Here is a 25,254-nt window from a genome sequence, read left to right as displayed (position 1 = left end):
CCACAGGACTCCGCCCTCCTCCCTGCCTCTGATTGGGCGGTGGCGGTGTGTCGTCACTTCGGGGGGAGCGGCGGGGGCTCTGCGCTGGTCGCCAAGGGAACAGGAAGCAGCGATGACATCCCTGAAGCTCTGAAGTGGGCGGAGCAGTTTGCTCGCCAGACAACACAGCGATGACATCACAGCGCCTCCTGCTGAGCAGCTGTCTCCTGATCGGACACGAGGGTTGGGGCAATGAAGTGTCAACCAATGGGACATCTGTTTGGGATGGGGGTGTGGCTCGTGTACAGGACTTCTCTTTGATGCTCTCAGCCAATCAGAGAAACTCTCATAAGCAGCCTTTCTTTCAGTTAGCATGCTAACGATTAGCATCTTTAAAGGATTGATTTTGTGTATTAGAAAGGTGGACAAAATATCTGAAACACCTGGACACAATCAGGAGACTGTTGGCCCCGCCCACTGCTGCAATCAGGCTCCTCATTGGACGACGCTCAGATGTGAATTATTTAGAGAATTTATGTGAATTTAACATTTCTGCGTTTGTAATAAATCACTGCTCACTCATTCATTGTCTTTATTAAGGAATTAGCAAGATACATTTTACACATTATTATTATTATATAAGGCACCAGTGTTTCTACTTTATTTACCGTTTATCATCCAATCTTAGCAGGTTATTGTCAAACTGACATTAGACCACTATTTCCCATGAAATAAAACTAAACATTTAAGCTGTTTGCCAATCAGAGCTCAGCTCAGAGAAAGGAGGCTTCCTATTTGCTGTTCTGTTCCCCTTTATGAAAACCTGACAACATTTTATATTATAGCGTTAGCGGCTTACTAACGATTTATACAGGTGAGCTCGTTAACGATGACTCGTACAGGTGAGCTCGTTAACGATTAATGACTCGTACAGGTGAGCTCGTTAACGATTAATGACTCGTACAGGTGAGCTCGTTAACGATTAATGACTCGTACAGGTGAGCTCGTTAACGATTAATGACTCGTACAGGTGAGCTCGTTAACGATGACTCGTACAGGTGAGCTCATTAACGATGACTCGTTCTGGTGACCTCAGGTATTAAAAATAGTTGGAGACCTGTACGAGTCAGTAATAATTAATGAGGTCTCTCTCCTGACAACACAATATAAATATTGACACAATAACTAAACACCATCACCACACCACAACCATTCAGTCTGTCAATCAGCTGAGACCAGGACCAGAGTCAGGATCAGAACCAGGATCAGAGTCAGGATCAGAGTCAGGATCAGAGTCAGGATCAGAACCAGGATCAGAACCAGGATCAGAGTCAGGATCAGAGTCAGGATCAGAACCAGGATCAGAACTCAGAGCAGAGACACGCTGAGCCACTGCAGGAGAAACATGAGCTGAATGTTCATCATATGAACTTTGAATACATATCAATGAATAAAGTTCATTATCTTTAATACCTGCAGCAAAGTGAGCTCAATGGAGCCCGACTGGTCCGTGTCCAGAGCAGAAAACGTGCCTGAGGAGAGGAGACATCTTCATCACCATCGTCATCATCACCACTTTCATCATCATCTTCAACACCATTATCAACGTCATCATCATCATCAGCACTCACCTCCCTCCTCTTCCTCAAGATGAAGAGCACCCCCCCCTCCCTCAAGATGAAGAGCACCCCCCCTTCCTCACAATGAAGAGCACCCCCCCCTCCCTCAAGATGAAGAGCACCCCCCCTTCCTCACAATGAAGAGCACCCCCCCCTCCCTCAAGATGAAGAGCACCCCCCCTTCCTCACAATGAAGAGCACCCCCCCCTCCCTCAAGATGAAGAGCACCCCCCCCTCCCTCAAGATGAAGAGCACCCCCCCCTTCCTCACAATGAAGAGCACCCCCCCCTCCCTCAAGATGAAGAGCACCCCCCCCTTCCTCACAATGAAGAGCACCCCCCCCTCCCTCAAGATGAAGAGCACCCCCCCTTCCTCACAATGAAGAGCACCCCCCCCTCCCTCAAGATGAAGAGCACCCCCCCTTCCTCACAATGAAGAGCACCCCCCCCTCCCTCAAGATGAAGAGCACCCCCCCCCTCCCTCACGATGAAGAGCACCCCCCCCCTCCCTCCAGATGAAGAGCACCCCCCCTCCCTCACGATGAAGAGCAACCACCCCTTCCTCACGATGAAGAGCACCCCCCCCCCTCCCTCAAGATGAAGAGCACCCCCCCCCTCCCTCAAGATGAAGAGCACCCCCCCTCCCTCACGATGAAGAGCAACCCCCCCTTCCTCACGATGAAGAGCACCCCCCCCTCCCTCACGATGAAGAGCACCCCCCCCCTTCCTCACGATGAAGAGTACTCACTGAACATGGTCTCCAGGCGGACCAGGCAGCCCACGAAGTTGTCGAAGTCGATGGTGAGGTCCGACTCGCTGTACCGAGCCACGAGGATCTGATGGAGGGGGTTGTTGAGCAGGAAGCCTGGGACAGGGTCAGAGGTCAGTGTGTGTGTGTGTGTGTGTGTGTGTGTGTGTGTGTGTGTGTATAAAGGCTTCTCATTTCTCTAATTCCCCTCCTCGACTCCTCGATCCTCTGGAAATGGATTGGACATCTCATTTCTCTAAATGCACATCGAGGAGCTCTAACTGAGGAGAGAGGGGAGAGGAGAGAGGAGGCTCTCTGGAGGAGCTCTAACCGAGGAGAGAGGAGAGAGGAGAGAGGAGGCTCTCTGGAGGAGCTCTAACCGAGGAGAGAGGAGAGAGGATGTATTTCCGGCAACAGAGATGTTTCAAAGAGTCGTGACGCACGGCCGGACTTCTCTCAGCCAATCACAGCTCTGCATGCATCCCCTGGATATGATTTTATAATAATGGATATATCCAGTCTCTGATTGTGTTATGTTATTATGAGAGTGCTCTCATACTTGTTTGATTCTGAAATTGTATATATAAATATATATGTGTGTGTGTGTGTGTGTGTGTGTGTGTGTGTGTGTGTGTGTGTGTGTGTGTGTGTGTGTGTCACTGTGAATGAATCAAAGTAAATATATAAGTGGTCATGAACACATCTGTCCATCAGACAGAGGGCTGCTGTGCCTCCTGTCATCATTAATGGACGTCTCTTTAAAATGACCGCTCAGAGGAGAGGAGTTCTCATTTCTCTAACCGCCTGCTGCTTCCCCTCCTCTCTCCTCCTCGATTCCTCTCCTCCTCGATTCCTCTCGCATCTCCTGTGGGCGGGACTAAGACACGAGGATAGGAGTTGAGGAGGGGAATTAGAGAACACCTTATGTGTGTTTTACCTGCTTCCTCCACAGCTGACCTCATCTCAGCAGAGCTCATGGTCCCCGAGTTATCCACATCCTTGTCCCGGTACACAGTCTGACACACACACACACACACACACACACACACACACACACACACACACACACACACACACACACACACACACACACACACACACACACACACACACACACACACACACACACACACACACACACACACACACACACACACACACACACACACACACACACACTTCACTACTTTCTCTATATTTGTTGATATATATATATATACACAGTACAGATTACTCACCAGGTACTTCTCGATTTTGGTCCACAGAATTTTAAACTCCACCAGACCGAGTTTCCCAGTGCCGTCTTTCTGCAGCTGGGTTCAGGAAACACTTTTATAATCATTATTATTGTTATGCATTATGGTGAAGGTATGATGCATCATGAGCTCAGTTAAGGGACTGTGAAGGATACGTCCAGCATGTTGACCATGTTCCGACACGTGGAGAGACTGAAGCCACTGGTTTGGATGTCTGAACCTGCAGCACAGAGAAGCACACACCTTATCACACCTGAACACACCTGTTCTCTATTCACACCTGAACACACCTGTTCTCTATTCACACCTGAACACACCTGTTCTCTATTCACACCTGAACACACCTGTTCTCTATTCACACCTGAACACACCTGTTCTCTATTCACACCTGAACACACCTGTTCTCTAATCACACCTGAACACACCTGTTCTCTGTTCACACCTGAACACATCTGTTCTCTGTTCACACCTGAACACACCTGTTCTCTATTCACACCTGAACACACCTGTTCTCTAATCACACCTGAACACACCTGTTCTCTATTCACACCTGAACACACCTGTTCTCTAATCACACCTGAACACAGCTGTTCTCTATTCACACCTGAACACACCTGTTCTCTAATCACACCTGAACACACCTGTTCTCTGTTCAGACCTGAACACAACTGTTCTCTATTCACACCTGAACACACCTGTTCTCTGTTCACACCTGAACACACCTGTTCTCTGTTCACACCTGAACACACCTGTTCTCTATTCACACCTGAACACACCTGTTCTCTAATCACACCTGAACACACCTGTTCTCTGTTCACACCTGAACACATCTGTTCTCTGTTCACACCTGAACACACCTGTTCTCTGTTCACACCTGAACACACCTGTTCTCTGTTCACACCTGAACACACCTGTTCTCTATTCACACCTGAACACACCTGTTCTCTAATCACACCTGAACACACCTGTTCTCTGTTCACACCTGAACACACCTGTTCTCTGTTCACACCTGAACACACCTGTTCTCTGTTCACACCTGAACACACCTGTTCTCTATTCACACCTGAACACACCTGTTCTCTATTCACACCTGAACACACCTGTTCTCTAATCACACCTGAACACACCTGTTCTCTATTCACACCTGAACACACCTGTTCTCTAATCACACCTGAACACACCTGTTCTCTATTAACACCTGAACACACCTGTTCTCTAATCACACCTGAACACACCTGTTCTCTATTAACACCTGAACACACCTGTTCTCTATTAACACCTGAACACACCTGTTCTCTAATCACACCTGAACACACCTGTTCTCTATTCAAACCTGAACACACCTGTTCTCTAATCACACCTGAACACACCTGTTCTCTGTTCACACCTGAACACATCTGTTCTCTATTCAAACCTGAACACACCTGTTCTTTAATCACACCTGAACACACCTGTTCTCTGTTCACACCTGTTCTCTGTTCACACCTGAACACACCTGTTCTCTGTTCACACCTGTTCTCTGTTCACACCTGAACACACCTGTTCTCTAATCACACCTGAACACACCTGTTCTCTAATCACACCTGAACACACCTGTTCTCTATTCAAACCTGAACACACCTGTTCTCTAATCACACCTGTTCTTTAATCACACCTGAACACACCTGTTCTCTATTCACACCCGAACACACCTGTTCTCTATTCACACCTGAACACACCTGTTCTCTGTTCACACCTGAACACACCTGTTCTCTATTCACACCCGAACACACCTGTTCTCTATTCACACCTGAACACACCTGTTCTCTATTCACACCCGAACACACCTGTTCTCTAATCACACCTGGACACACCTGTTCTCTATTCACACCTGAACACACCTGTTCTCTATTCAGACCTGAACACACCTGTTCTCTATTCACACCTGTTCTCTATTACCTGAACACACCTGTTCTCTATTCACACCTGAACACACATGTTCTCTATTCACACCTGAACACATCTGTTCTCTGTTCACACCTGAACACACCTGTTCTCTATTCACACCTGAACACACCTGTTCTCTATTCACACCTGAACACACATGTTCTCTATTCACACCTGAACACATCTGTTCTCTGTTCACACCTGAACACACCTGTTCTCTATTCACACCTGAACACACCTGTTCTCTGTTCACACCTGAACACACCTGTTCTCTATTCACACCTGAACACATCTGTTCTCTGTTCACACCTGAACACACCTGTTCTCTATTCACACCTGAACACACCTGTTCTCTATTCACACCTGAACACACCTGTTCTCTGTTCACACCTGAACACACCTGTTCTCTATTCACACCTGTTCTCTATTCACACATGAACACACCTGTTCTCTATTCACACCTGTTCTCTATTCACACATGAACACACCTGTTCTCTGTTCACACCTGAACACACCTGTTCTCTGTTCACACCTGTTCTCTATTCACACATGAACACACCTGTTCTCTATTCACACCTGTTCTCTATTCACACGTGAACACACCTGTTCTCTATTCACACCTGTTCTCTATTCAGACATGAACACACCTGTTCTCTATTCACACCTATTCTCTATTCACACCTGAACACATCTGTTCTCTGTTCACACCTGAACACACCTGTTCTCTATTCACACCTGTTCTCTATTCACACATGAACACACCTGTTCTCTATTCACACCTGTTCTCTATTCACACCTTAACACACCTGTTCTCTATTCACACATGAACACACCTGTTCTCTATTCACACCTGAACACACCTGTTCTCTATTCACACCTGAACACACCTGTTCTCTATTCACACCTGAACACACCTGTTCTCTATTCACACCTGAACACACCTGTTCTCTATTCACACATGAACACACCTGTTCTTTATTCACACCTGAACACACCTGTTCTCTATTCACACCTGAACACACCTGTTCTCTATTCACACCCGAACACACCTGTTCTCTATTCACACCTGAACACACCTGTTCTCTATTCACACCTGTTCTCTATTCACACCTGAACACACCTGTTCTCTGTTCACACATGAACACACCTGTTCTCTATTCACACATGAACACACCTGTTCTCTATTCACACCTGTTCTCTAATCACACCTGAACACACCTGTTCTCTATTCACACCTGAACACACCTGTTCTCTATTCACACATGAACACACCTGTTCTCTATTCACACATGAACACACCTGTTCTCTATTCACACCTGTTCTCTATTCACACCTGAACACACCTGTTCTCTATTCACACATGAACACACCTGTTCTCTATTCACACATGAACACACCTGTTCTCTATTCACACATGAACACACCTGTTCTCTATTCACACCTGTTCTCTAATCACACCTGAACACACCTGTTCTCTATTCACACCTGAACACACCTGTTCTCTATTCACACATGAACACACCTGTTCTCTATTCACACCTGTTCTCTATTCACACCTGAACACACCTGTTCTCTGTTCACACATGAACACACCTGTTCTCTATTCACACATGAACACACCTGTTCTCTATTCACACCTGTTCTCTAATCACACCTGAACACACCTGTTCTCTATTCACACCTGAACACACCTGTTCTCTATTCACACATGAACACACCTGTTCTCTATTCACACCTGAACACACCTGTTCTCTATTCACACATGAACACACCTGTTCTCTATTCACACCTGTTCTCTAATCACACCTGAACACACCTGTTCTCTGTTCACACCTGAACACACATGTTCTCTATTCACACCTGTTCTCTGTTCACACCTGAAGACACCTGTTCTCTATTCACACCTGAACACACCTGTTCTCTATTACCTGAACACACCTGTTCTCTGTTCACACCTGAACACACCTGTTCTCTGTTCACACCTGAGCACTACTGTTCTCTGTTCACACCTGTTCTCTATTCACACATGAACACACCTGTTCTCTGTTCACACCTGAACACACATGTTCTCTGTTCACACCTGAGCACACCTGTTCTCTGTTCACACCTGAACACACATGTTCTCTGTTCACACCTGAGCACACCTGTTCTCTGTTCACACCTGAACACACATGTTCTCTGTTCACACCTGAACACATCTGTTCTCTGTTCACACCTGAACACACCTGTTCTCTATTCACACCTGTTCTCTGTTCACACCTGAGCACACCTGTTCTCTGTTCACACCTGAACACATCTGTTCTCTGTTCACACCTGAACACACCTGTTCTCTGTTCACACCTGATCACACCTGTTCCCAGCTGCGGGGGAGTTCTTTAGTTTCTTACGTTTGGTGACGACTCTGTTGAGGATCTTCTGCAGCTCGAAGGAGGAGATCTCACAGTCCTGCAGAGATGTCACATGACCATCAGATGTCATGTATGTAGTGTATTTCATTTATATAAATATATATATATGTACACATTATGAGCAGCTCACCCCTCCTGCCAGCTGTCCAAATAGATTTCTGAAGCGATCGCCCACATCGTCCTCATCGATCTCGATCTGAAACAAACCCTCGTTGTATTAACACGTTCACTAACAAACCCTCATCATATTAACACGTTCACTAACTAACCCTCATCATATTAACACGTTCATTAACAAACCCTCATCATATTAACACGTTCACTAACAAACCCTCATCATATTAACACGTTCACTAACAAACCCTCATCATATTAACACGTTCACTAACAAACCCTCATCATATTAACACGTTCACTAACTAACCCTCATCATATTAACACGTTCACTAACAAACCCTCATCATATTAACACGTTCATTAACAAACCCTCATCATATTAACACGTTCATTAACAAACCCTCATCATATTAACACGTTCACTAACAAACCCTCATCATATTAACACGTTCACTAACAAACCCTCATCATATTAACACGTTCATTAACTAACCCTCATCATATTAACACGTTCACTAACAAACCCTCATCATATTAACACGTTCACTAACTAACCCTCATCATATTAACACGTTCACTAACTAACCCTCATCATATTAACACGTTCACTAACAAACCCTCATCATATTAACACGTTCACTAACAAACCCTCATCATATTAACACGTTCACTAACAAACCCTCATCATATTAACACGTTCACTAACAAACCCTCATCATATTAACACGTTAACTAACTAACCCTCATCATATTAACACGTTAACTAACAAACCATCATCATATTAACACGTTCACTAACTAACCCTCATCATATTAACACGTTCACTAACAAACCCTCATCATATTAACACGTTCACTAACTAACCATCATCATATTAACACGTTCACTAACAAACCCTCATCATATTAACACGTTCATTAACAAACCCTCATCATATTAACACGTTCACTAACAAACCCTCATCATATTAACACGTTCACTAACAAACCCTCATCATATTAACACGTTCATTAACAAACCCTCATCATATTAACACGTTCACTAACAAACCCTCATCATATTAACACGTTCACTAACAAACCCTCATCATATTAACACGTTCACTAACAAACCCTCATCATATTAACACGTTCACTAACAAACCCTCATCATATTAACACGTTCATTAACAAACCCTCATCATATTAACACGTTCATTAACTAACCCTCATCATATTAACACGTTCACTAACAAACCCTCATCATATTAACACGTTCATTAACAAACCCTCATCATATTAACACGTTCACTAACAAACCCTCATCATATTAACACGTTCACTAACTAACCCTCATCATATTAACACGTTCACTAACAAACCCTCATCATATTAACACGTTCACTAACTAACCCTCATCATATTAACACGTTCATTAACAAACCCTCATCATATTAACACGTTCACTAACTAACCCTCATCATATTAACACGTTCACTAACAAACCCTCATCATATTAACACGTTCACTAACAAACCCTCATCGTATTAACACGTTCACTAACAAACCCTCATCATATTAACACGTTCATTAACTAACCCTCATCATATTAACACGTTCACTAACAAACCCTCATCATATTAACACGTTCATTAACAAACCCTCATCATATTAACACGTTCACTAACAAACCCTCATCATATTAACACGTTCACTAACTAACCCTCATCATATTAACACGTTCACTAACAAACCCTCATCATATTAACACGTTCATTAACAAACCCTCATCATATTAACACGTTCACTAACAAACCCTCATCATATTAACACGTTCATTAACAAACCCTCATCATATTAACACGTTCACTAACAAACCCTCATCATATTAACACGTTCACTAACAAACCCTCATCATATTAACACGTTCATTAACAAACCCTCATCATATTAACACGTTCACTAACAAACCCTCATCATATTAACACGTTCACTAACAAACCCTCATCGTATTAACACGTTCACTAACTAACCCTCATCATATTAACACGTTCACTAACAAACCCTCATCATATTAACACGTTCACTAACAAACCCTCATCATATTAACACGTTCACTAACAAACCCTCATCATATTAACACGTTCACTAACAAACCCTCATCGTATTAACACGTTCACTAACAAACCCTCATCATATTAACACGTTCACTAACAAACCCTCATCGTATTAACACGTTCACTAACTAACCCTCATCGTATTAACACGTTCACTAACAAACCCTCATCATATTAACACGTTCACTAACAAACCCTCATCATATTAACACGTTCACTAACAAACCCTCATCGTATTAACACGTTCACTAACTAACCCTCATCATATTAACACGTTCACTAACTAACCCTCATCGTATTAACACGTTCACTAACAAACCCTCATCATATTAACACGTTCACTAACTAACCCTCATCATATTAACACGTTCACTAACTAACCCTCATCATATTAACACGTTCACTAACAAACCCTCATCGTATTAACACGTTCACTAACAAACCCTCATCATATTAACACGTTCACTAACAAACCCTCATCGTATTAACACGTTCACTAACAAACCCTCATCATATTAACACGTTCATTAACAAACCCTCATCATATTAACACGTTCATTAACAAACCCTCATCATATTAACACGTTCACTAACTAACCCTCATCATATTAACACGTTCACTAACTAACCCTCATCATATTAACACGTTCACTAACAAACCCTCATCATATTAACACGTTCACTAACAAACCCTCATCATATTAACACGTTCACTAACAAACCCTCATCATATTAACACGTTCATTAACAAACCCTCATCATATTAACACGTTCACTAACAAACCCTCATCATATTAACACGTTCACTAACAAACCCTCATCATATTAACACGTTCACTAACAAACCCTCATCGTATTAACACGTTCACTAACAAACCCTCATCGTATTAACACGTTCACTAACTAACCCTCATCATATTAACACGTTCACTAACAAACCCTCATCATATTAACACGTTCACTAACAAACCCTCATCATATTAACACGTTCATTAACAAACCCTCATCATATTAACACGTTCACTAACAAACCCTCATCATATTAACACGTTCACTAACTAACCCTCATCATATTAACACGTTCACTAACAAACCCTCATCATATTAACACGTTCACTAACAAACCCTCATCATATTAACACGTTCACTAACAAACCCTCATCATATTAACACGTTCACTAACTAACCCTCATCATATTAACACGTTCACTAACAAACCCTCATCATATTAACACGTTCACTAACTAACCCTCATCATATGAACACGTTCACTAACAAACCCTCATCATATTAACACGTTCATTAACAAACCCTCATCATATTAACACGTTCACTAACTAACCCTCATCATATTAACACGTTCACTAACAAACCCTCATCATATTAACACGTTCACTAACAAACCCTCATCATATTAACACGTTCACTAACTAACCCTCATCATATTAACACGTTCACTAACAAACCCTCATCATATTAACACGTTCACTAACTAACCCTCATCATATTAACACGTTCACTAACAAACCCTCATCATATTAACACGTTCACTAACAAACCATCATCATATGAACACGTTCACTAACAAACCATCATCATATGAACACGTTCACTAACAAACCCTCATCATATTAACACGTTCATTAACAAACCCTCATCATATTAACACGTTCACTAACTAACCCTCATCATATTAACACGTTCACTAACAAACCCTCATCATATTAACACGTTCACTAACAAACCCTCATCATATTAACACGTTCACTAACTAACCCTCATCATATTAACACGTTCACTAACAAACCCTCATCATATTAACACGTTCACTAACTAACCCTCATCATATTAACACGTTCACTAACTAACCCTCATCATATGAACACGTTCACTAACAAACCCTCATCATATTAACACGTTCATTAACAAACCCTCATCATATTAACACGTTCACTAACTAACCCTCATCATATTAACACGTTCACTAACAAACCCTCATCATATTAACACGTTCACTAACAAACCCTCATCATATTAACACGTTCACTAACAAACCCTCATCATATTAACACGTTCACTAACTAACCCTCATCATATTAACACGTTCACTAACAAACCCTCATCATATTAACACGTTCACTAACTAACCCTCATCATATTAACACGTTCACTAACAAACCCTCATCATATTAACACGTTCACTAACAAACCCTCATCATATTAACACGTTCACTAACTAACCCTCATCATATTAACACGTTCACTAACTAACCCTCATCATATGAACACGTTCACTAACAAACCCTCATCATATTAACACGTTCATTAACAAACCCTCATCATATTAACACGTTCACTAACAAACCCTCATCATATTAACACGTTCACTAACAAACCCTCATCATATTAACACGTTCACTAACAAACCCTCATCATATTAACACGTTCACTAACTAACCCTCATCATATTAACACGTTCACTAACAAACCCTCATCATATTAACACGTTCACTAACAAACCCTCATCATATTAACACGTTCACTAACAAACCCTCATCATATTAACACGTTCACTAACAAACCCTCATCATATTAACACGTTCACTAACAAACCCTCATCATATTAACACGTTCACTAACAAACCCTCATCATATTAACACGTTCACTAACAAACCCTCATCATATTAACACGTTCACTAACAAACCCTCATCATATTAACACGTTCACTAACAAACCCTCATCATATTAACACGTTCACTAACAAACCCTCATCATATTAACACGTTCACTAACAAACCCTCATCATATTAACACGTTCACTAACTAACCCTCATCATATTAACACGTTCACTAACAAACCCTCATCATATTAACACGTTCATTAACAAACCCTCATCATATTAACACGTTCACTAACAAACCCTCATCATATTAACACGTTCACTAACTAACCCTCATCATATTAACACGTTCACTAACAAACCCTCATCATATTAACACGTTCACTAACAAACCCTCATCATATTAACACGTTCACTAACAAACCCTCATCATATTAACACGTTCACTAACAAACCCTCATCATATTAACACGTTCACTAACAAACCCTCATCATATTAACACGTTCACTAACAAACCCTCATCATATTAACACGTTCATTAACAAACCCTCATCATATTAACACGTTCACTAACTAACCCTCATCATATTAACACGTTCACTAACAAACCGTCACCATATTAACCCGTTCACTAACAAACCCTCATCATATTAACACGTTCACTAACAAACCCTCATCATATTAACACGTTCACTAACAAACCCTCATCATATTAACACGTTCACTAACAAACCCTCATCATATTAACACGTTCACTAACAAACCCTCATCATATTAACACGTTCACTAACAAACCCTCATCATATTAACACGTTCACTAACAAACCCTCATCATATTAACACGTTCACTAACAAACCCTCATCATATTAACACGTTCACTAACAAACCCTCATCATATTAACACGTTCACTAACAAACCCTCATCATATTAACACGTTCATTAACAAACCCTCATCGTATTAACACGTTCATTAACAAACCCTCATCATATTAACACGTTCACTAACAAACCCTCATCGTATTAACACGTTCACTAACTAACCCTCATCGTATTAACACGTTCATTAACAAACCCTCATCATATTAACACGTTCACTAACAAACCCTCATCGTATTAACACGTTCACTAACTAACCCTCATCATATTAACACGTTCATTAACAAACCCTCATCATATTAACACGTTCACTAACAAACCCTCATCGTATTAACACGTTCACTAACTAACCCTCATCGTATTAACACGTTCACTAACTAACCCTCATCATATTAACACGTTCACTAACAAACCCTCATCATATTAACACGTTCACTAACAAACCCTCATCATATTAACACGTTCATTAACAAACCCTCATCATATTAACACGTTCATAAACAAACCCTCATCATATTAACACGTTCACTAACTAACCCTCATCATATTAACACGTTCACTAACAAACCCTCATCATATTAACACGTTCACTAACAAACCCTCATCGTATTAACACGTTCACTAACAAACCCTCATCATATTAACACGTTCATTAACAAACCCTCATCTTATTAACACGTTCACTAACAAACCCTCATCATATTAACACGTTCATTAACAAACCCTCATCATATTAACACGTTCACTAACAAACCCTCATCATATTAACACGTTCACTAACAAACCCTCATCATATTAACACGTTCACTAACAAACCCTCATCATATTAACACGTTCACTAACAAACCCTCATCATATTAACACGTTCATTAACAAACCCTCATCATATTAACACGTTCACTAACAAACCCTCATCATATTAACACGTTCACTAACTAACCCTCATCATATTAACACGTTCACTAACAAACCCTCATCATATTAACACGTTCACTAACTAACCCTCATCATATTAACACGTTCACTAACTAACCCTCATCATATTAACACGTTCACTAACAAACCCTCATCATATTAACACGTTCATTAACAAACCCTCATCATATTAACACGTTCACTAACAAACCCTCATCATATTAACACGTTCACTAACTAACCCTCATCATATTAACACGTTCACTAACAAACCCTCATCATATTAACACGTTCACTAACAAACCCTCATCATATTAACACGTTCACTAACTAACCCTCATCATATTAACACGTTCACTAACAAACCCTCATCATATTAACACGTTCACTAACTAACCCTCATCATATTAACACGTTCACTAACAAACCCTCATCATATTAACACGTTCACTAACAAACCCTCATCATATTAACACGTTCATTAACAAACCCTCATCATATTAACACGTTCACTAACAAACCCTCATCATATTAACACGTTCACTAACAAACCCTCATCATATTAACACGTTCACTAACAAACCCTCATCATATTAACACGTTCACTAACAAACCCTCATCATATTAACACGTTCACTAACTAACCCTCATCATATTAACACGTTCACTAACTAACCCTCATCATATTAACACGTTCACTAACTAACCCTCATCATATTAACACGTTCATTAACAAACCCTCATCATATTAACACGTTCACTAACTAACCCTCATCATATTAACACGTTCACTAACAAACCCTCATCATATTAACACGTTCACTAACAAACCCTCATCATATTAACACGTTCACTAACAAACCCTCATCATATTAACACGTTCATTAACAAACCCTCATCATATTAACACGTTCACTAACTAACCCTCATCATATTAACACGTTCACTAACAAACCCTCATCATATTAACACGTTCACTAACAAACCCTCATCATATTAACACGTTCACTAACTAACCCTCATCATATTAACACGTTCACTAACTAACCCTCATCATATTAACACGTTCACTAACAAACCCTCATCATATTAACACGTTCACTAACAAACCCTCATCATATTAACACGTTCACTAACAAACCCTCATCATATTAACACGTTCACTAACAAACCCTCATCATATTAACATGTTCACTAACAAACCCTCATCATATTAACACGTTCACTAACAAACCCTCATCATATTAACACGTTCACTAACAAACCCTCATCATATTAACACGTTCACTAACAAACCCTCATCATATTAACACGTTCATTAACAAACCCTCATCATATTAACACGTTCACTAACAAACCCTCATCATATTAACACGTTCACTAACAAACCCTCATCATATTAACACGTTCATTAACAAACCCTCATCATATTAACACGTTCACTAACAAACCCTCATCATATTAACACGTTCACTAACAAACCCTCATCATATTAACACGTTCACTAACAAACCCTCGTCATATTAACACGTTCATAAAACACTCCTTATATTTTATAGTCATATATCCAGTACAGTGCACCTGCCTGTTGTCCTGGATATATGACTATAACATATCGAGAATCAAGAACAGGAAGTAGTCTCACCTTCTCCATTCTGTTCTCGATGGGGTCGTCCAGCTCTCTGCAGGAACACAGTCGTCAATAAGAATGAATACATTTTTTTTTCAGGTATTAAAAGAGTAGAGTAACTAGAGCGCTTTTAATGAGATGTTATTTCTCCAGGCGGCCACCAGAGGCTGCTGTGATCACGTTTATTTAAAGAGAACCATAAAGACCACCAGTAAATCACCCCCCAACCACCAGAGGACACATACTGGAACTCGGCTTGTTTCTCCGAGAACACCCGGACGCAGAAGTCTCCGTTCTTGTGCGGTTCGAAGGTGGACGGGACGATCAGGTACTCTCCCGGCGGCAGGACGAAGCGGTTGCTGACCTCCCGCAGGTTAACGAAGGTCTCGGAGCGGGCGGCCGAGGCGTGGCGCAGGAAGAAGTTCTTCCTCAGCCGGACGTTCCTCTGACCGCGGCACTGAGGAGGAGAGAGAGTACTCAGAACCGTACTTCAGTAGAAGTAGAAGTACTCAGAACCGTACTTCAGTGGAAGTACAAGTACTCTGAACTGTAATTGTACTAATATAGTGAAAGTAGCGACAGTAAAACTAGTGATTGTGCAGATTGGTCCATTTCAGAATAATACTTATGATATGTTTTATAATGATTGATCATGAAAGTGTTCTCAAAGCTGGTAAAGGTGCAGCTAGTCTGAATGACTTTGTATACTGCAGGGTAGCTGGTGGATTTACTCCAGGTGGAACTAAAGTCTGATTCAACACTTGATTAGATTTCACATCATTCATCCACATCTGAGAAGTAACTAAAGGTATAAATACATGGAGTGGAGTAGAAGTACACCATGTACCTCTGAACTGTAGTGGAGTAGAAGTACAAATTAGTAACAAAATTAAAAACTCAAGTGAAGTTCAAGTACCTCAAAATTATACTTAAGTACAGTGCTTTAGTAAGTGTACTTAGCTACTTTACACCTCTGACTGAGAGAGACAGTCCTCAGACTGAAGATAAAGAAACAAACAGCGGATCCTCAGTACCTCGTCAGGAACCTGCAACACAAGAAGAAGAAGAAGAAGAAGAAGAAGGTTAGCAGATCGTCTCTCTGGACCTCTGAACCTCCACAGAGTTCAAGTCCTCTGAACCTCCACAGGATCAGATCCTCTCACCTCGTAGATGGCGAACCCCATGGTTTGCATGTCCTCGCCCATCTTCCTCATGCGCCTGCGGTTCTTCTGGATCAGACCCACCACGAGGCTGCAGCCGGACTCTCCGTCGTCCGGGTCGTCGTCCTCCTCGTCCAGCTTGATCACAAAGTTAGGGTTGATCCAGAATGTATCTGCGGTGTAGAAACAGAACGTTAGGACCTCCAGGACCTCCAGGACCTGGAAGACCTTCAGGGCTTCCAGGAGCTTCAGGACCTGGAAGACCTTCAGGACCTCCAGGACCTTCAGGGCCTCCAGGACCTGCAGGACCTCCAGGACCTGGAAGACCTTCAGGACCTCCAGGATCCTGAGGAAGCCGAGCAGGAACGTCACTCACCGGGGAAGTTCCTGCACCCTCCGGCTGTGGATCCTCTCCTCCAGCTGCTATCGAACTTAGTCAGAGCCCACTTGGAGACAGAGTCGTCGCTCAGAGCGTCGGGCGTCAGGTTGCAGATCTCCAGCCGGGAGTAATGTGACAGGAAGTCAGAGAAAGACATCCTGGAAGACAGATCAGAGGGTTTAACTTTGCACACAGGACCACAGAGTCCAGACAAGAAGTGGAAATATTACCAGAACTCTCCGTCCTCAGCACGGAGACTCAGGCGGTCCCGGTCCTCGTCGCTGATCTCACGCCACTGACGCGAGCTGCAGAGCGGAAAACAGTTTTACAAACAGAGCAGGGGAGATATTCATGTCAAAGTTCAGGGATAAAAGAACCACCCAGTATTTCCTAACCCCCCCCCGCCCACCTGTCGCTCCAGGCTCCGGTCCACTCCACCTGACCCCACGGGTTCCTGATCCGGATCAGCCTCTCCGTGTTGCCACGATACTCCACCTGTAGCCAATCACATGCAGAGCACAGTTACACCTTATTGGTCATGAGCTCATTAGAGAGCTGAAGCCCCGCCCCCCTCCAGGTGTTTCTGATGGAAACATGTCAGGGCTCCCACAGCTGAGGATCATGGGTAATATAGTTTAACAGCATGGTGTTCTCACAGACAGTTTATTGAAAGGAGCGTGTCCTCTCACCTGATCTGCACCTGTCACAGAGTAGGCGTGGCCTTTCACCAGCTTCTGCCGAGTCACGGCCTCCGAGTCCGAGGAGCTGGTGATCTGAAGAAGAAAATCTGATTTCAACTTAATGAAACATGAACTGATGTCACTGATCAATGTTCCCCTGTAGTTCCCCTCTGGTTCCCCTGTAGTTCCCCTCTGGCTCCACTGTAGTCCCCCTCTGGTTCCCCTGTAGTTCCCCTCTGGTTCCACTGTAGTTCCCCTCTGGTTCCCCTGTAGTTCCCCTCTCGCTCCACTGTAGTTCCCCTCTGGTTCCACTGTAGTTCCCCTCTGGTTCCCCTGTAGTCCCCCTCTGGCTCCACTGTAGTTCCCCTCTGGTTCCACTGTAGTTCCCCTCTGGCTCCACTGTAGTTCCCCTGTAGTTCCCCTCTGGTTCCCCTGTAGTTCCCCTCTGGTTCCCCTGTAGTTCCCCTCTGGTTCCACTGTAGTTCCCCTCTGGTTCCACTGTAGTTCCCCTCTGGTTCCCCTGTAGTTCCCCTCTGGTTCCACTGTAGTTCCCCTCTGGTTCCCCTGTAGTTCCCCTCTGGTTACACTGTAGTTCCCCTCTGGTTCCACTGTAGTTCCCTTCTGGTTCCCCTGTAGTTCCCCTCTGGTTACACTGTAGTTCCCCTCTGGTTCCACTGTAGTTCCCCTCTGGTTCCACTGTAGTTCCCCTCTGGTTCCCCTGTAGTTCCCCTCTGGTTCCCCTGTAGTTCCCTTCTGGTTCCCATGTAGTTCCCTTCTGGTTCCCATGTAGTTCCCTTCTGGTTCCCCTGTAGTTCCCCTCTGGTTACACTGTAGTTCCCCTCTGGTTCCCCTGTAGTTCCCCTGTAGTTCCCCTCTGGTTCCCCTCTGGTTCCACGGTAGTTCCCTTCTGGTTCCCCTGTAGTTCCCCTCTGGTTCCCCTGTAGTTCCCCTCTGGTTCCCCTGTAGTTCCCTTCTGGTTCCCCTGTAGTTCCCCTGTAGTTCCCCTCTGGTTCCACTGTAGTTCCCCTCTGGTTCCACTGTAGTTCCCTTCTGGTTCCCATGTAGTTCCCTTCTGGTTCCCCTGTAGTTCCCTTCTGGTTCCCCTGTAGTTCCCCTCTGGTTCCACTGTAGTTCCCCTCTGGTTCCCATGTAGTTCCCTTCTGGTTCCCCTGTAGTTCCCCTCTGGTTACACTGTAGTTCCCCTCTGGTTCCACTGTAGTTCCCCTCTGGTTCCACTGTAGTTCCCCTCTGGTTCCACTGTAGTTCCCCTCTGGTTCCCATGTAGTTCCCTTCTGGTTCCCCTGTAGTTCCCCTCTGGTTACACTGTAGTTCCCCTCTGGTTCCACTGTAGTTCCCCTCTGGTTCCACTGTAGTTCCCCTCTGGTTCCCCTGTAGTTCCCCTGTAGTTTCCCTCTGGTTCCACTGTAGTTCCCCTCTGGTTCCCCTGTAGTTCCCCTCTGGTTCCCCTCTGGTCCCCCTGTAGTTCCCCTCTGGTTCCCCTCTAGCTCCCCTCTGGTTCCCCTCTAGTTCCTGTCTAGCTCCCCTCTGGTTCCTCTGTGGTTCTCAGACTCACGTCGATGGAGCAGCCCATCAGGGACCCTCGGTTCTGGGCCTTCTGGATGATGTGGAACAGATGTGGGTCGGGGCGGCTCAGCTCGTGGACCTCAGCGATCCCTCCAGTGAAATCCTCGAAGCCTTCGGTGGTGGAGCCTCCAGAGAGAGCCTCGTAGCAGCCATTGATCCTGCAGAGAACACAGAACACCTCAGAGACAGGAAGCTGGAGCAGAGAGAACTGAATGAGGATGACTTGTCTCATGGGGAGAACTGTTGTTATCTCACTGTGGGACTATCCTCAGATCCAGGGTGTTTCAGTGAACACTCCCTCTCTTCACTAATGTTTGAAAGAACAAGTCAAAATGTGCTTCATGTCGATGACGAAGCTGTTTGTAAAAGTGTGTGCAGGGCGGGGCTGGATGAATGCCATGTCAGAACAACCCCGACAGTTTACCACACACACACACACACACACACACACACACACACACACACACACACACACACACACACACACACACACACACACACACACACACACACACACACACACACACACACACACACACACACACACACACACACACACACACACACACACACACACACACACACACACACACACACACACACACACACACACACACACACACACACACACACACACACACACACACACACACACAGCTGTGTGTCTGTCTCTCTCTTACTTGGCGTAGGCTTTCTCCAGCAGAGCGCTCCAGAACTCCCTCCCCTCAGCAGAGTGAACGAACAGCAGCTCTCCGTCTTTCACCGGCAGCCGGTCGTCGATCACAACGTCCACCCACTCCCCGAACTGCCAGAACTACACACACAGTGAAGACTTTTACTTTGAAAATCCCCACTCCCCGAACTGCCAGAACTACACACACAGTGAAGACTTTTACTTTGAAAATCCCCACTCCCCGAACTGCCAGAACTACACACACAGTGAAGACTTTTACTTTGAAAATCCCCACTCCCCGAACTGCCAAACACACAAACAGTGAATGGCACTGGGAAATGTAGCTTCCTGTATAGAGTATTCTTTGTACCTGGAAGTGGAAGATGCCGGCGTATTCTCCGTTTTCGAAGCTTTGTCCGTGAGGGACGACTCGAGCCAGGACTTCCTGGTTCAGAGTCAAAGAGGCGATAGCGGCCAGCAGCCAGCAGTCACCTGACAGACAGGAAGGGGCGGGGCTTAGTCAGTAACCTAACAGCTAATATGGTACAGTACACAAAATAACATTTAAACAACAATGTGTGTATGTGTGTGTGTGTGTGTGTGTGTGTGTATGTGCGTGTTCTCACCGAGCCCCCCCTGACAGATGTCGGTCCTCGAGGCTCCAGAAACGATGAACTGGGGGTCAGAGGTCAACTCCTGCAACACACACACACAGAGGCTGAGAGAATAATAACAACTACAACAATAATAATAATACTTATAAAACAACAATACTAAAAAGTATCAGCTCTGCTAGTTAACCCTAACCCTAACCCTCAGCTAGTTAACCCTAACCCTAACCCTAACCCTCAGCTAGTTAACCCTAACCCTAACCCTAACCCTCAGCTAGTTAACCCTAACCCTAAAGTATCAGCTCTGGGATCGAACACCGTCTTTAATCTGAATCTCAGTCTGACCTCATGGATTAGTGGACCCTGTGACTGGGAACAGCTCATATCCTCTGCAGAACCCTCAGAACCCTGAAGTACTGTGTGTGTGTCAGGTGTGTGAGTTAGAGGAGTGTGTATGTGTGTGTGTGTGTGTGTGTGTGTGTGTGTGTGTGTGTGTGTGTGAGAGAGAGTTAGATGTGCGTGTGTGTGTGTGTGTGTTAGATGATTGTGTGTGTGTGAGTTAGATGAGTGTGTGTGTGTGTGTGTGTGAGAGTTAGATGAGTGTGTGTGTGTGTGTGTGTGTGTGTGTGTGTGAGTTAGATGAGTGTGTGTGTGTGTGTGTGTGTGTGTGTGTGTGTGTGTGTTAGGTGATTGTGTGTGTGTGAGTTAGATGAGTGTGTGTGTGTGAGTTAGATGAGTGTGTGTGTGTGTGTGTGTGTTAGATGAGTGTGTGTGTGTGTGTGTGTGTGTGTGTGTGTTAGATGATTGTGTGTGTGTGTGTGTGTGTGTGTGTGTGTGTGTTAGGTGATTGTGTGTGTGTGTGTGTTAGATGAGTGTGTGTGTGTGTTAGATGATTGTGTGTGTGTGTGTGTGTGTGTGTGTGTGTGTGTGTGTGTGTTAGGTGATTGTGTGTGTCTGAGTTAGATGAGTGTGTGTGTGTGTGTGTGTGTGTGTGTGTGTGTGTGTGTGTGTGTGTGTGTGTGTTAGGTGATTGTGTGTGTGTGTGTTAGATGAGTGTGTGTGTGTGTGTGTGTGTTAGATGAGTGTGTGTGAGTGTGTGTGTGTGTGTTTTAGATTATTGTGCGTGTGTGTTAGATGTGTGCGTGCTTGTTAGATGTGTGTGTGTGTGTTAGATGAGTGTGTGTGTGTGTGTGTGTGTGTGTGTGTGTGTGTGTGTGTGTGTGTGTGTGTGTGTGTGTGTGTGTGCTAGGTGATTGTGTGTGTGTGTTAGATGAGTGTGTGTGTGTGTGTGTGTTAGGTGATTGTGTGTGTCTGAGTTAGATGAGTGTGTGTGTGTGTTAGGTGATTGTGTGTGTGTGTGTGTGTGTGTGTGTGTGTGTGTGTGTGTGTGTGTGTGCTAGGTGATTGTGTGTGTGTGTGTTAGATGAGTGTGTGTGTGTGTGTGTGTTAGGTGATTGTGTGTGTGTGTGTGTGTGTGTGTGTGTGTGTGTGTGTGTGTGTGTGTGTGTGTGTGTGTTAGATGATTGTGTGTGTGTGTTAGATGATTGTGTGTGTGTGTTAGATGATTGTGTGTGTGTGTTAGATGATTGTGTGTGTGTGAGTTAGATGAGTGTGTGTGTCTGAGTTAGATGAGTGTGTGTGTGTGTGTTAGATGAGTGTGTGTGTGTGAGTTAGATGAGTGTGTGTTTGTGTGTGTGTGTGTGTGTGTGTGTGTGTGTGTTTTAGATTATTGTGCGTGTGTGTTAGATGTGTGTGTGTCAGTTAGATGTGTGAGTGTGTGTGTGTGTCTGTTAGATGTTTGTGTGTGTGTGAGTTAGATGTGTGTGTGTGTTTTAGATTATTGTGCGTGTGTGTTATATGTGTGCGTGTGTGTTAGATGTGTGCGTGCTTGTTAGATGTGTGTGTGTGAGTTAGATGTGTGTGTGTGTTTTAGATTATTGTGCGTGTGTGTTATATGTGTGCGTGTGTGTTAGATGTGTGCGTGCTTGTTAGATGTGTGTGTGTGAGTTAGATGTGTGTGTGTGTTTTAGATTATTGTGCGTGTGTGTTAGATGAGTGGTGGAACTAGATGGAGATCAGAGTATCCTCTGATCTATCTACTATCAGAGTGTCCTGCAGTCTGTCTGCAGAGTTCAGGAAGAAGAACCGGTTCCACCACTCTCAGACACCACACCTCTCACACACACACACCTCTCACACACCTCTCACACACACTCACACACACACCACACACACACCTCTCACACACCTCTCACACACACTCACACACACACCACACCTCTCACACACCTCTCACACACACTCACACACACACCACACCTCTCACACACACACCACACCTCTCTCAGACACACCACACCTCTCACACACCTCACACACACCTCACACACACACACACACACACACACACACACACACACACACACACACACACACACACTTTATTTAAGGGAAGTCCATAAAGAGAGACATTCAGAATATAAGTTAGAGCAGCTGATTGGTTAACATAGTGTTTTAATGCCTTTATATTAAAGTATATATATATATATATATATATATATATATATATATATATATATATATATATATATATATACAAATTGTGAAGGGACCTACCGGCGGCCGCTCCCAGCTCACCCCGCGAGTCTTGGAGGACCCGGGCCCCAGCTCTTTGAAGCCCAGAGAGGACCCAACGGCCGGGAACAGGTCGTCCTGGAACAGAGACCCGGTCTGCAGGCAGTGGCTCCGCAGAGACTCGAAGTCCTGGTTCAGGTACTTCACCGCCTGACCCGGGGACCCGACCCCCCGCTGCTTGTCCCGGAGGCGCTGCAGGGTGGAGGCCATGCCCGACATGGTGCTGATGGAGGGGTGGGGGGTTCTGAGGTCTGAGGGGGTGGAGGTCTGAGGAAGTTCCGGAAGTTCTGTGAAGTTCTGTGCAGTTCCCGGAGGTTTGAGTCCGGTCCGCAGGTGCTGCAGGAAGGGAGTGACTCTCGGAGTGAGGCTCGGCATCAGGTTACCTCCAACAGCTGAGAGACAAGCCACTTCCGCTGAGAGTACCTTCAAAATAAAGTCTGTAAAGGTTCCTGTTATATTTTACAACACCATGAGGAAACCACACGGAGAGGAAAGCAACAACATGTTTATTTACAGTAAATGTACTTACTTGATTAACTGTGAATTAACAAAGTGCTTTACTAACATGACAACAAACAGTCGTTAAAACCTTTATCTATGATTAAAACAGTTGTTAACTGTCGTTAGAAGTAAGATTTCGACACCACCGCCACCAGAACCCAAACAACCCACAGAACCCACAGAACATTTGGCTTTCTGTGTTTTTAACGTTTGTTTCCATAAATTTGCTTTTATTGTGAAGGGACTTCCGGTGTTGTATTAAATGTGTCGGATGAAGCAGGAAGGGCTTCTGTTGCTATGGAAACACAAATACATGTTCTGCCTCACCACCAGAGACTGTAAAGCTCTTCCTGTTTATTTCACAGATCTCTGAGCTCCTGAGAAACCCTCATGAGTTTACAGTTTACAGTTTTACAGTTTACGTCAGGGTTTATAAAGCATTTCAATAACCAAAGAAAGTCTCTGAACTACATGTTTCTTTCTGAAAACATTCATTTGATCTGTTAAGTTTTCCAACATGTCTTTATTAGTTCTTATGCATAGACATCCCCATCACCGTCAGGGGGAGGAGGTGGAGGTTAACTTCAGGAGGAGATGAAGAGTACGTTCAGACTCATCCCTCCCTGACACTGCACCAGTCCTTTGTGCCTGTAGCCATCCGGCTGCACAACAAGGGGTCAATAATGTGAAACTATTACTAGACATAAATACACACTGTTTCCACAGCCCATGTTAATATATCTAATATGTAATATATTAAATATATGTAATATATTTAATATATGTAATATATCTAATATGTAATATATTTAATATATGTAATATATCTAATATGTA

At 43.7% G+C, this 25,254-nt stretch overlaps 2 protein-coding genes across 2 annotated transcripts in view; one reads left to right on the top strand and one right to left on the bottom strand.

The window, feature by feature from the left end:
* aars2 (alanyl-tRNA synthetase 2, mitochondrial (putative)) overlaps positions 1-561 on the top strand; it is a 56,630-nt gene extending 56,069 nt beyond the window's left edge. The window contains exon 22 of the mRNA XM_079696033.1: positions 7-561. Within this exon, the coding sequence (XP_079552159.1) occupies positions 7-174 (168 nt within the window). The 3' untranslated portion in view covers positions 175-561. The remainder of the gene's footprint in view (positions 1-6) is intronic.
* Positions 558-25,037, bottom strand: LOC307027734 (calpain-2 catalytic subunit-like). Its single transcript, XM_079696035.1, has 21 exons — positions 23,899-25,037; positions 21,298-21,367; positions 21,042-21,163; positions 20,679-20,812; positions 19,988-20,156; positions 18,424-18,507; positions 18,144-18,229; positions 17,965-18,039; positions 17,732-17,892; positions 17,359-17,528; positions 17,230-17,241; positions 16,441-16,652; positions 16,211-16,247; positions 8,066-8,131; positions 7,915-7,972; positions 3,757-3,821; positions 3,584-3,652; positions 3,283-3,361; positions 2,346-2,462; positions 1,453-1,511; positions 558-1,371 (listed from the first exon to the last, which is right to left on the bottom strand). Exons 1-21 carry the CDS (start codon positions 24,289-24,291, stop codon positions 1,348-1,350), a joined length of 2,262 nt encoding a protein of 753 aa, XP_079552161.1. The 5' UTR covers positions 24,292-25,037; the 3' UTR covers positions 558-1,347.
* Positions 25,038-25,254: the final 217 nt, after the last annotated feature.

The sequence above is a fragment of the Notothenia rossii genome (genome assembly GCF_949606895.1).
Source record: "Notothenia rossii genome assembly, contig: scaffold_77, whole genome shotgun sequence".
In the NCBI taxonomy this organism is placed as follows: Eukaryota; Metazoa; Chordata; class Actinopteri; order Perciformes; family Nototheniidae; genus Notothenia; species Notothenia rossii.
The sequence above is the reverse complement of the archived record's forward strand: the minus strand, read 5'-3'. Positions and strand labels throughout refer to the sequence as shown.